This window comes from Artibeus jamaicensis, unplaced genomic scaffold, assembly GCF_021234435.1.
Source record: "Artibeus jamaicensis isolate MK-2021 breed Jamaican fruit bat unplaced genomic scaffold, CSHL_Jam_final scaffold_916, whole genome shotgun sequence".
NCBI classification, from domain to species: Eukaryota; Metazoa; Chordata; class Mammalia; order Chiroptera; family Phyllostomidae; genus Artibeus; species Artibeus jamaicensis.
Genome location: NW_026522059.1, coordinates 38,631,149 through 38,643,577, shown reverse-complemented (window position 1 = coordinate 38,643,577; position 12,429 = coordinate 38,631,149). Strand labels below are relative to the sequence as shown.

The 12,429-nt window shown below is 37.9% G+C and overlaps 1 protein-coding gene across 7 annotated transcripts in view; it reads right to left on the bottom strand.

Annotated features, from left to right (window-relative positions):
- Window positions 1–12,064, bottom strand: part of MYBL1 (MYB proto-oncogene like 1) — a 39,631-nt gene extending 27,567 nt beyond the window's left edge. For all 7 annotated transcript variants that reach the window (XM_053661252.1, XM_053661255.1, XM_053661253.1 and 4 more), the window contains exons 1-2: window positions 11,781–12,064; window positions 283–388 (exon numbers count right to left, since the gene is read on the bottom strand). In XM_053661252.1, coding sequence (XP_053517227.1) covers window positions 283–388; window positions 11,781–11,800 — 126 coding nt within the window. In that variant the 5' untranslated portion in view covers window positions 11,801–12,064. The remainder of the gene's footprint in view (window positions 1–282; window positions 389–11,780) is intronic.
- Window positions 12,065–12,429: the final 365 nt, after the last annotated feature.

The window sequence follows — 12,429 nt, the reverse complement described above, 5'->3', positions numbered from 1 at the left end:
CTTATTTCCCTATCCCTGGATATAGATAATCCTCTAATTCTTTCATGTCATATCTGGTGACCATTTTTAGAAGGATTAAAGCCACTACAATACAAGTTCTCCCATTTACTATACTGTTTCCATCAGTTTCAACATCAATTCACTATTCATGCCTCTAGTTGAAGAAAAAAAATGTGAGTTGGTAGGTAACTTCTCTTATGTTTTGTTTTTAAATATTGCTCATATCTATAATAGCATTAATAAAGACAGGTATGAAATGAATAAACCTTGTCAAATAATCACCTCATCTCTTGTCCATTTTACTCTATTCCAGAGTTTCTTTAATCCTTTCTGTTGTGGTACTTCATAATCATGATCGGCATACTGAAGGTCATCATCCTCATCCTCACTAAAAAAAGCACAATTGTAAAATAAAGAATTTTATTTACATTTGTAAATTCAATAAATGAGCAGGTATGACTGAAGAAGCCACTCAGACTAAGAGGCATATATTATATAAAATAAGGAGCTATAGTTATTACTGACACCAGAGATAAAGGTAGACATGCCACCAGGGTCCAAGTGGTAAACTTTATGTCATGCTAAGAAGTTGGACCCTTATTCTTTATTTGACCTTTATACAATAAAGGTAAAGGACTTTAAGGACTGAAAGATAAATATCTTGTGTTTCAGATATCACTGGCAGGAGTGTGGAGAAACGAAGGAAGGAAAACCAATTAATAATCTTTTACAATAACCCAAATAAGAAATTATTAAGGTCTGTCAATAGTAATGGCAAAATATAAAACACAGCGTCTTAAAAGACACAATGGAAGAAATGATCCATTAATAATACCAACAACAAAACTTAAAATATGTAGAAATAACTTATGTACAAGATCAAAGCATAGTAAAGCCAAAACACTATCATGAGACACAGAAGACTTGAACAAATGGAAAAACATCCAGACTATATTCTTGGGTAGGAAAAACAGTATTCTAGTTGTCCGTTCTCCCGAAATTAATATCAAAATATACTATAGAGAAACAATACATAAAACAGAATGGCAATGGTACATGAACAGATACACAAATCAATAAAACAGAATAGAACATTCAGAAGAAAAACAAGATCCATTTGGGAATTTGGTAAATTTTAACAATATCAGTGAAGTAATGACAGACTTTTCAATAAATGGTAAGACACTGGGTAGCTATTTTTAAAAAATAAAGATCAAGTCCCACTTTAAAATAACAAGTATTTCAGATGAAGCAAATATTTTACATTTTTAAAATAAAATCATAATAGTACCATAATAGGGTAGAATTCCATTTTTATAGTTTGATAGAAGAGATTTAAATGTGACAAAAAAACCATTAAAGAACAAACTGACTAAAGTAATGACAATGGAAAGAAGCATGTGAAACATATATTAAATAAGTAGAATTAAAAAGATTTTATAACTAATGAAAATAGAAGATGTGGGAAAAGGAAGAATCAAGAATGACCTCAAAATCTGTGGCTTTGAGAGAATAAATAGAGCAATTCACAGAGCCAAAGAATAGAGAAGGAGAAACTGAACTTTGGGAGAGAGAAGGGAATGGGGAGAGTAAGCAATTGTGTACTACCTGATTTCAAGGCACTTAAGAACTATATGAGAGCCCTGGCTGGTGTGGCTCAGTGGACTGAGCACAGGCCTGAAAATGGAAAGGTCACAGGTTCAATTTCAAGTCAGGGCACATGCCTGGGGGTTGCCAGCCAAGTTCCCAGTTGGGGGCTTGTAAGAGGTAACTGATAAATGTTTCTCTGCACACCAATGTTTCTCTCCATCTCTTTCTCCCTCCCTTCTGCTCTCTCTCTAAAAATAAGTAAATGAAATCTTAAAAAACAAAATAACCGTATGAGAAATATACATGTAGATATATATAGAATAGCACTATACAAAGAAATACAATGCAAGCCATACATGCAATTTCCTAGGAACTACATTAAAAAAAAACAGAAACAGGTGAAATTAATTTGAAAAATAAACATATAACCCAATATATAAAATTTTTATCATTTCAACTTATAATCAACATAATCTTAAAATCTTTCACATTCCTTTTTTTCCTACTAATGTCTTCAAAATCTGGTGTGTACTTTATAGTTACAGTGTATCTCAATTCAGAAAAGCCACATTACAAGAGCTCAATAGTTATTCCTACTGTGCAGACCAGATCTAGAAGGCAACTGGGTACATAGATCTTCCGTTCGGGAAAGAAGTCTAGGGTAGACACACAGTTTTGGCAGTCACCAGAATACAGAGGACAATTAAAACCATGAGAGCAAGAGCAAAAAGCCCCAGAAAAGAGGGCAAGTCTTTATGATAAAATGACTTAGGAAATTTTTAGTAGCCAAGGGGCTACATCAGTATCCGAAAATAACATAAGCTAATATTTATTTAAATCTTCTAAGTACCAGACATTGTGGTAGACCACACAATTTCTCTCCTAAAATCCCATGCTCTCAAAAAGGATTATTATTATTATGTCCATTTTACATAATAGAAAACTTAGGACTTTTTGTCAAGATGGTGGAACAGGCAGACATGACTTGCTCTATGAATAAACACATCAAAATTACAGCTAAAATACAGAACAACCATCACTTAGAACTGTCAGAAATCTAGCTGAACGGAAGTCTGACAACTAAGGAATTAAAGATACCACATCCTTCCAGACTGGTAGGAGGGGTGCAGACGCAGAACAAGCTGGTCCCTCACCCATGTGTGGTGGATAAAAATTTGGAAGGGGTATCTCTTGAGTGACAAGTCCCAGGCCCACACCAAGTCCTCCAGCCCAGGATTTCACTTCCAGGAAGGTATGTCCCTACAACTTCTGCTGCAAAAATCAGTGGGGATTGAGTGGATGGAAGAAACTACTGGAGTCCAAAGCAATTCATCTTAAAGAACCAACACAGAGACTCACCTACTAAGACTCACTGCCTCTGAGCTCCAGCTCCGTGGTAGCAGCTTGTAAGGTACCAATGGTATACAGGGAGAAACTAAAGGGTATAACATCAAAGTGAACAAAGGTCATTGTCCCTTTTCTAAACCCTCCCCCCACAGAGCTTGCAAGCTGGTGCCATATCTGAGACTCCATCAAGCTGGCTAACACTCTTTGACCTGTGTTGGAGATCCCCAGAGACTCTGCCCCACCCAATTTAGGGGCCCACCCAAACTGTGTTCCCATAGGAATGGTTGGTCTTAGCTTCTGCTTTACAACTTCCTAAATCCTTTCAAACAAGCAACTGATGGCTTCAGTGAGCCCCTGACGGGGAACTATGAGCAGCCAGCCTAGATTCACAGCTTGGCTTTGCTTAGGAATCTCCAAGCCTAGCACAAGTAGCAGCCATCTCCAATTGCTTTATAGCTCAGGCAGGGTACCCTGGGCAAAACACAGGTTGGGGCTGACCTTGACCTGACCCATCCAGGAAACCCCAAGGCCAGTGTACCCAGTGGGCAGCTACAGACCACACTGGAGCACCACCACCCTACCCCTGCACAGCTGATCCTCTACAGAGGGCAGAGGTTGGTGGTCAGTGGTCACAGCCAATCTTTACAGCTGACTGGCCTAGGTAAATCCCTACCACTGATCTTCTAACAGCAACCAAGGCTCAACTACAAGAGGAGGGTGTACTCAGCGCACACAAAGGGCATACCTCCAGTACCCGGCTTGGGAATAGGGGAGGTTGTGCCACTGGACCCTACAGGGCACTTACTGCATTAAGACATACTACCAAGGCATGGAGTCAAAGCAGCTCTGCCTAATACATAGAAACAAACACTGTGCAGCTGACAAAACAAAGAGGCAAAGAAACATGGCCCAAATAAAAGAACAAATCAAACTAAAAAAAAGAAGAGCTAAACAAAATGGAGATAAGCAATCTATCAGATGCAGAGTTCAAAACATTGGTTACAAGGATGCTCAAGGAACCTAGTGAGGACCCAACACCATAAAAATATCCAGTCAGAAATGAAGGAGTACTAACTGAAATAAACAAGAGTTTACAGGGAAAACAGTAGAATGAATGAAGCTTAGAATCAAATCAAGGATTTGGAACATAAGAAAGCAAAAACAACCAATCAAAACAACAAGAAGGAAAAAGAATAAAAAGAAATGAGGATAGTACAAGCAGCCTCTGGGACAACTTCAAGAATTCCTACATTCTCATAATAGGGGTGCCAGAAGGAGAAGAGAAAGACCAAAAAAATGAAAATCTATTTGAAAAAATAATGAAAGAAAACTTCCCTAATTTGGTGAAGGAAATAGACATGCAAGTCTAGGAAGCACAGAGAGTCCCAACCAAGGTGGATGCAAAGAGGCCTACTCTAAGACACATCGGAATTAAAATGCCAAAAGTTAAAGATAAAGGGAGAATCTTAAAAGCAGCAAGAGACAAGAAGTTACTGACCTACAGGGGAGTTCCCATAAGCTGATTTCTCAATGGAAACTTTGCAGGCTAGAATAGATTGGCAAGAAATATTCAAACTCATGAAAAGCAGGGACCTACAGCAAACATTGCTCTACCCAGCAAAGCTGTCATTTAGAATCAAAGGGCAGATAAAGAGTTTCCCAGACAAGAAAAAACTAAAAGAGTTCATCATCATCAAACCATTATTACATGAAATGTTAAAGGGTCTTATTAAGAAAAAGAAGAAAACCAAAACTATGAATAAAATGGCAAAAAATATGTATTGATCAACAATTGAATCTAAAAAACAAAGTAAGTAAACAAGAAGAACAGAGACAAAATCATGGATACGGAGAACATTTTGATGGTTGCAGATGAGAGTGGGGTGGGTGAGAATGGGTGAAGAAGGGAGGGAACTTCTACCTATTAAGAAGTAAAAATAGGTAGGTACAGAATAGTCATGGGCATATAAAGTACAGTATAAGAAATGGAGTAGCCAAAGAAAAAGAACTTACGGGCATGACCCATGGACATGAACCATGCTGGGGAGATTGCCTGAGGGAATGAGAGGTGCTTGGTAGAGGCAGTCAAAGGAGGAAACCTCAGCACAACTGTAATAGCATAATCAATAAAATATAATTAAAAAAAATAAAAAGCAGGAAGAAAACTTGGAAGAGTATAACTTCTTGCCCACAGTTTACACCAAATATAGCATGGCTGAACTCCAAAACTTACTGCCTTACCACTACATATACCATACTGGAAAAATAGGTAAGAAGATACAAAAAGTTGGAACATTCCAAAGATAAACCTCAAGTACATTTTGAAATCACAGCAAAGTTCTAGTTCTAAATTACCTACTCCCTTTATATCCTTGAACATATTAGCCTCTCAGGGCCGTAGTTCACCTGTTTGTAAAATGAAGAAAATACCACCTACTTTATAGTGCTACTTTGACGATAAATGAAAAATGTATAAACATCTTATATAGCATGACACAAAGAGGTGGCTCAATATTATTATAATGTATATAGGCTGATTGCCTAAAAATATTCAAAATTATTTTGCTTTACTAAATTCAACTTCCCCAAAATTCATTTTGATTTCAAATAGCAAAAACTTGATAATTTGTTTAACCTTACTATAAAATATATATACTTAAGAACATGTAGGTAGTTCCTAATATTACATAAAGTTTCAAATTTATAAAACTGACAGCTAAAGACCTAGATTTAATATATACTGTCTACAAATCCTTTGTAGGAACTTCTCATTTCCTTTGATGTGTTAATTCCATAGGACCAAAATTCTTCAAATCTGACCAAGCAAGACACCAAGATCCCTTATTCCCCAACCTAGGGTAGACACACAGTGTGGTTCTTTAGTTCAACACACTTCAGTATTCCAATGCTCTCTCCATAAAGCCAACGTCTATTTGTAACAACAATCTGCCAATTCTACATGCTTGCTTTGTTAAACCTCACTTAAAATAAGAAAAAATGTTTAGATAAAGAAAATACCTGCCGGTTGTGGCTATCTTCAGCTTTCAGAAATATCACCTGATTAGCCAAGATTACAAACTGTTAAACTGGAAATGTTTCAGGAGCCAATGATTTCATAAATTTTGAAGGCAGCTACTAAACCAGACAGAGCACCATACTGAAATATTTCTGTGCAATTTGTACATAACCATGGCATCTACCCTTCATTTTTAATGCCCATTACACCTGCCAATCTTCCCAACCAAATAGTAAGTTCAGGAGTATAAAGACCACACGTAATGTGTTCACCCTGCAGCACCAAACACAGTAACTGCCATTCAAATATGTATGTATAAAGTTAATGAATTGTTTTCCTTACTCTGGATTCCATAATTACTTCACAAGTGGGCATAAGAAAATATTTTTTTAACAAATGAAAATACCTCTAGGAGGAGATGAAAGGCATTCCCATTTGTTAAAAAAGACTTTCAAAATCCAAATGCACCCCCAATGCTAGAATAAATAAAACAGAACCTGCTGAAACAAACATAAGGAATATATATATTAAGTACAGAAGGGTTTCTTTGGGGCATCTGCTAATGTTGCTAACCACTCCCAGAACGGTCCCAGCAACATCCCCGCTTCTGCTGCCCCAAACAGCCCTCAGCTGCACTCCCCACAGGTTTCCCTCTTCTTCCTTTCCCTCAGATCCTAACAGCTTCCACAACAGCATTTTGAGATTTTTTTTTAAAAATCAGGTTATATGTATAAATAAAAAGTTTTCTATCATGGGACTGGCCCATATAAATCTTAAGTATTCACAAAAGTATCTACATCATATCCAATGTGCACAAAATTCATCTTAAGGTTCTTACCAAACTATTTTAAGAATATGATCTGAAAATATTACTTGGGTCAGAAGAGTAATTTTTCCTGAAAACTTGTTCATCTTAACTTTAAAATTCCCCCTTATTTTTTTAAACCAGATATTTGGTCTGTGAGAAATTTCTATTTCTTCATGAGGTTTCCCTTCTGTTTTGCATCAGCATGGTCATCAGTTTCAGGCAGAGTTATTCAGCTCAACCAGTGCTCAGGAAGCTGGGTTTGTGAGTGGGTGAGTGGGAGGAAGGGTTAAAGCAGATTTCTTAGAATCATCTCACTACCACTGGGACTTTCCTGGAGTCTATCTAAGAAGTAGAGTCTAGCTACTTCTTAGTTTTATAATTTATTTCTATATTATTTAAGTAATTGTTGAAAAGATTATGTAACTTTCAAATAAGCGTGACAGAAAAAGATCCTAGAAACTTATCAACATCGCAACAGAAAGGTGGCTGAAAATAGGGAAAGGATAAAACCCCACAAGAAACCTCACCAATATTCCAATTCCACCATTTAACAATGAAAAGTTCTCCTGCTCTATAATCTGGCTCTATTATTCTGATTTTTTACATCATCTTTTACATCTGTGTTGTAGCAATAGGTGCTGGTAAGATGTAATATATAAAATCAAATTCCTGTGTAGATAAACCATTTCTAGCTTGGGGTTTCTAGTCTGAAAATATTACAGACTAGAAGATAGAAAAAAAAGTGAAATTATATCTGCAGTCGCAAAACTAGAAGAAGAATTTGGTCTCAGAATGTTTTATCCAGGCCTGGGCTTCCTAAGTCTTCCTGTCAGTTTTATTTTTTGAGTCAAAGAAAATATTTATGGTATAACTGTTAATACACTACCTAAGTACCATATTCAAGTGAAAAGCACTTTGTCAATTATGAATGAACAAAGTGACTAGGTTGATATGAAACAGCCAAATGAAACACATGGACACACAAAAAATACTATGACTCATTAAGCAAGGAAGATAGTTAAGAGTAACTTTGCCCTGGGGTGTAAGCAAATAGGATATAACAGTCATTTGTGAAATAATATACAAACTATTCATACTTGAAAATATTAAAACATATGGAAGATGTTTGATTTTATAGCCACTGATTTTACCACCTGAAACAAGTAAAATGAGGCAGCCAAAGAAAGAATTTAAAAAATTTTTAAGTTTATTTTTATTTGAAAACAAACTACTGGTTTAAAATGGGAAAAACATCAGTAGTTTTATTAAATTTGCTCTAATATAAAATCACTTCAAATTAATCATATTTTAAACAACAAACTGCATCAAGCCTGAAATTTTTATCATAATCAAAAAATACAACTTTATTATACTGTCTTGACAGAATAACTGTATTTATTGAAGTCCAACTGAATTCAAGATATAAAAATGTACCAGGTTAATTTAATATAGTGAAATCAGGCCACCCAGTGGTAAATATGATGCATTGCATACATGAATATTTTTTTCCCCAAAAATCTTGACTGCAAACTAGCATCAAACTTGACTTTTTTGGACTATTATTTATAGCAATACTGAAGTAAATACTGAAGAAAGTTCTACCTAGTTATCCATAAACAAAAACAATGTGAGAACATTTTTATTTTATTCCATTAGTGTGTAGATATTTTTTAATGAGAAAAAAGTATTACAAAAGGCTTCAAAATAGGATGTATATTAAATTAAAAGTTACATTACAAACCATAAGATTTAAACCCATTATAATAACAGGTAAAAAACTGGTATATAGTTTACTTGCTTCACCAAAACAACATTGCTAGTTAATAACAAAGCTGATTTTAAAAAGTTAGTCCTCATATTTCAGTATTCTTTCACCATAACACCCATTTTGCTGGAGACAACATAATACAATTGCTTCCTACACACACATACCCCAGCGAAATACATCTTCCAATTCAAGAGCTGGCTTTTACCTTTTTAGTTTAGTACAGTCACAGGTCAAGTGTAAATACCTAAATCTGTTACTACATAAATAGGCTTTCTGGCTTCTAAATGACATTTTTTTAAAGTTTATTTTTAAGGGCAGAACTGTCTTAAAAAACTAAAATTAATTAATACATAAACATGTTTAAAATACGTGGGGGCTGAGATGGGGGTAAAAGGCAGAAAACTGTACTTGAACAACAATTTTAAAAATCAAATATGTGTTAATAACATATGTCAATTTTAGTGTTGCCTGCAAATTATGTCATTAAAACCCCTAGCGGGATCTAAAACTATTTAGAGTCACAACACTAAGTGAACCTTTTCCTTTATGTATATATATAGCTATCTTAAAGATCAAAAAAGCCAACATGCTTCAGCTGTTTCACACCTGAGGTAACAGTGTTTTACTTTTTTTTTTGCAGATCATACAGAAAAAGCATGTTACAGGATTTATGCCTATAGTCTTATGCAAAACTTATATACTGCAAAGTATAATTTTCACTCAAATACTTAAATGGTTGTCTAGAGGAGATCTTAAAGTGACTAAATTATTTCCTTTCTCTTTCAATTATAAAGTAAGTTCATATTTAACATTAAGATATTTAGCCAAAAGACCTGAGACTAGACTTTTGCCAAATGATTAGATTGTTCCCCTGTCAAAGCATTTCACATTCTATTAGCTTCTAAGATAAATAAGTTACATTTCCATATATGAGAACTATAATTTAGAACACAAGACATTCAAATATGAAGACCCTAAGAAAATATATCATTCAGAGATAATTTCTCATCTCATCCTCCACCTGAATACTCCCATAGGGAGTATAACTTCACTCCACTATGTTTAATTACTCCAGACTTAAGACTCTTTAAGGCATTCTATAACATATATTTAAATTAATTTATACAGCAAACCAGGACTAAAAGTCAACAGTACAACTAATGTTTAGATCTCAAAGCTCATAATATTTTCAATAAAAGAAAGCTTATATGGGCAAGTTAATCACAAAATCATGTATTCTTTGTCTATTATTATGAAGCAAACAGAAAACCAACTGGAGAAGGCAGAGTTCTGATATTCAAGTATCCATGTCTAAACATAATGAAATGCTGATGATAGCATTCGACAAGAAATTATTTTGAATAAGATTAACATTAGTACTGATAAATAGATAATGCCACATATAGTCAGTTGTCACTTTGCTTAATGAAGTTATTTTTACAATTTTTGTATATTCAAAAGAAAAGGCCTAAACTGGTACCTCAATAATTAGAATTACAGGAGCTTTCAATATTGGTCTTTTCTGAAATTTAAAAGGTTAATTAGGTCTTTGACATTCTAGAGCAGTGATTCTTACCTGGGTGACTTTGTCCCCCAACAGACATTTGGTAATGTCTGGAGATCTTTGATTTTCAGGACTGGGGTAAGTCCTTACTGGTATCAACTCTTTGCAGGCCAGGAATGTTGCTAAATATGGGTCAAAGTACAGGTCAGCCTCCTCCCAAAATATCAACATCAAGAGTGCCAAGGTTGAGCCCTGGCTGGTGTAGATGGCCAAGGAAAGGGTTGCCGGTTCAATTCCTGGTCTCGGGCACAAGCCTGGGTTTCCAGCCAGGTCCCCAGTAGGTGGCGCGCGAGACGCCATTCATGCTTCTCGCACAGAGAACCACACACTGATGCTTCTCTCCTTCTCTTTCTCCTTCCCTTCTTCCCCTCTCTCTAAAAATAAATAAATAAAATCTAAAAAAAAAAAAAAGACTGCCAAGGTTGAAAACCCTGTTCTAGATATGTGGGTGTATATGTATTTGTATTTGAATTTTTTCCACCACAAGAGTTTGACCTATTCTGTAGTTGCTACAAACTAATAGGCTAACAAAGAATTATATTTTATGCCGTTTTCTGCAAAAACATCTTCCATACACAGATGCCTAATAAGTGAATAAAGCAACAAATATTATGTGTATTATCATCAATTTTTAACAGAAATCTGCAATGAACGAATCCTGATATTAAGTTTCAATTTAAGAAATAAGTTAAGACTTTGAGGTTATGGATCTAGAAATAAAACCATTTGGAAATTCTGTCAAATATCTTTTAAAGTTTATTAATAATGCCATTAAAAGACAGTCTAGTTTTTTGTCTTCTAAGTGACTACTACACACAATTTAAAAGTAGCTACTATAGTGACATAGATATGAAAATCAGAGGCATAAATCCACCCTAGCACATTTTCCAACAACAAAAAATGTGTCTTACCTCTGTGCAAACTTAGGTACGGTCAGAACCAAACACAGACACTCAAAATATTAAGTGAAACAAATACATTGTTTTATTTTAAGATCAAGCTACTAGTAGTAACAGTGTGACAGCTTCCAATAGAAGATCACTCACACACACACACACACACACACACACACACACACACACGCAGCTAAGAACATGAGTACGGTAATTACAAAAAACATCAAAAACGTTCTCCTCCAACTATTCCTCAGCAGATTTTCAAACCATTAAGGGAGTAAGTTTGGCAGAGGGGTCCCCGTCCAGGTTTACCACGGAGTTCCTATTTTAACTGGTAGTGATTCAGAGAAAGAGTCCCCCTGAACACCATTTTCAGGTCATCCTGGCAGGACAGTACCACTTTTCTCTGCGTAGCGTATTCCCCAAAGAGCACAGACTTACCTGGCAAGAAACTCCCCACCAAAAAGTGGCTGTGAAAGATTATAGAGGGAATCAATTCGAAGGAGCAACCTGCGCATCTATTACTACTTTTCGCGTCTTAAACACAGTGGTCCGCAACTGTGCACACGTCACGGCCGTGTTCCGGCCAGCCGGGCGGAGGCGGCTAAGGAGCAGCGGGAAGGGAAACCTCTGCCCTGGCTCCGGCTAGCCTGGCCGAGGCGGCTATGGAGCAGCCGGAAGGGAAATCTCTGCCCCGGCCGAAGACGGCCCGGTGGATAAGAGACGGGAATGGAAAGAGAATCTGGGACAAGGCTGTGCCGACAGGCCTGGGCGAAAGGGATGTCACCCACCTGCGCGACCTCTTCGCCATCCTTCAAGTACCGCATCGGCGCAGGCTGGGCGGGGACGCAGTTTAGCCTCCTCCAGCCTCAGGAAAACGCTCCTTTCCCCGACCCTCCCGCCGATTCCCCGGCTCCCTATCGGAGGGCACGAAGTACGGAACGCTACTCCAGCAGGGCAAGACGGTGGGAAGGAGGGACGGAGACCCGCCCCCGGCCCGCAGCACCGTTCCTAGCCCAGGCCAGGCCAGTTCAGGGATGCCCCCAACATGTCAGCAGCCGCGCTCCCGCCCTCCGCCGGCCCCTCCCGCCGACTCTCAGCCTTCCAGCCACCGGCGCCGATCCCCGCCCACCCTCCGCAGCAAGCCGCTCTGCAGGGCTCGCAGCCTCCTGCAGGGTTTTGTGCCCACCGCCGAATCTCGCGCCTAGCCTCCCTCAAGAGCCGCCGTTTGAATCTGCGCACGCGGCCCCGAACCTCATTGGTTGCGGCGGCCGCACGCGAGGACGGGGGCGGGGCGGGGAGAGCGCGCGAGGCTGAGGGCGGGGCTGGGGTGCTGGAAGCCGGGACTGGAACTCGCGGGAGTCGGGAAGGAGCTGGGATTCAGGGTGTAGGTCCGCGGGTGTGGCTCAAGGGTTTAGCTGTGACAGGCCGAGGTGCGCG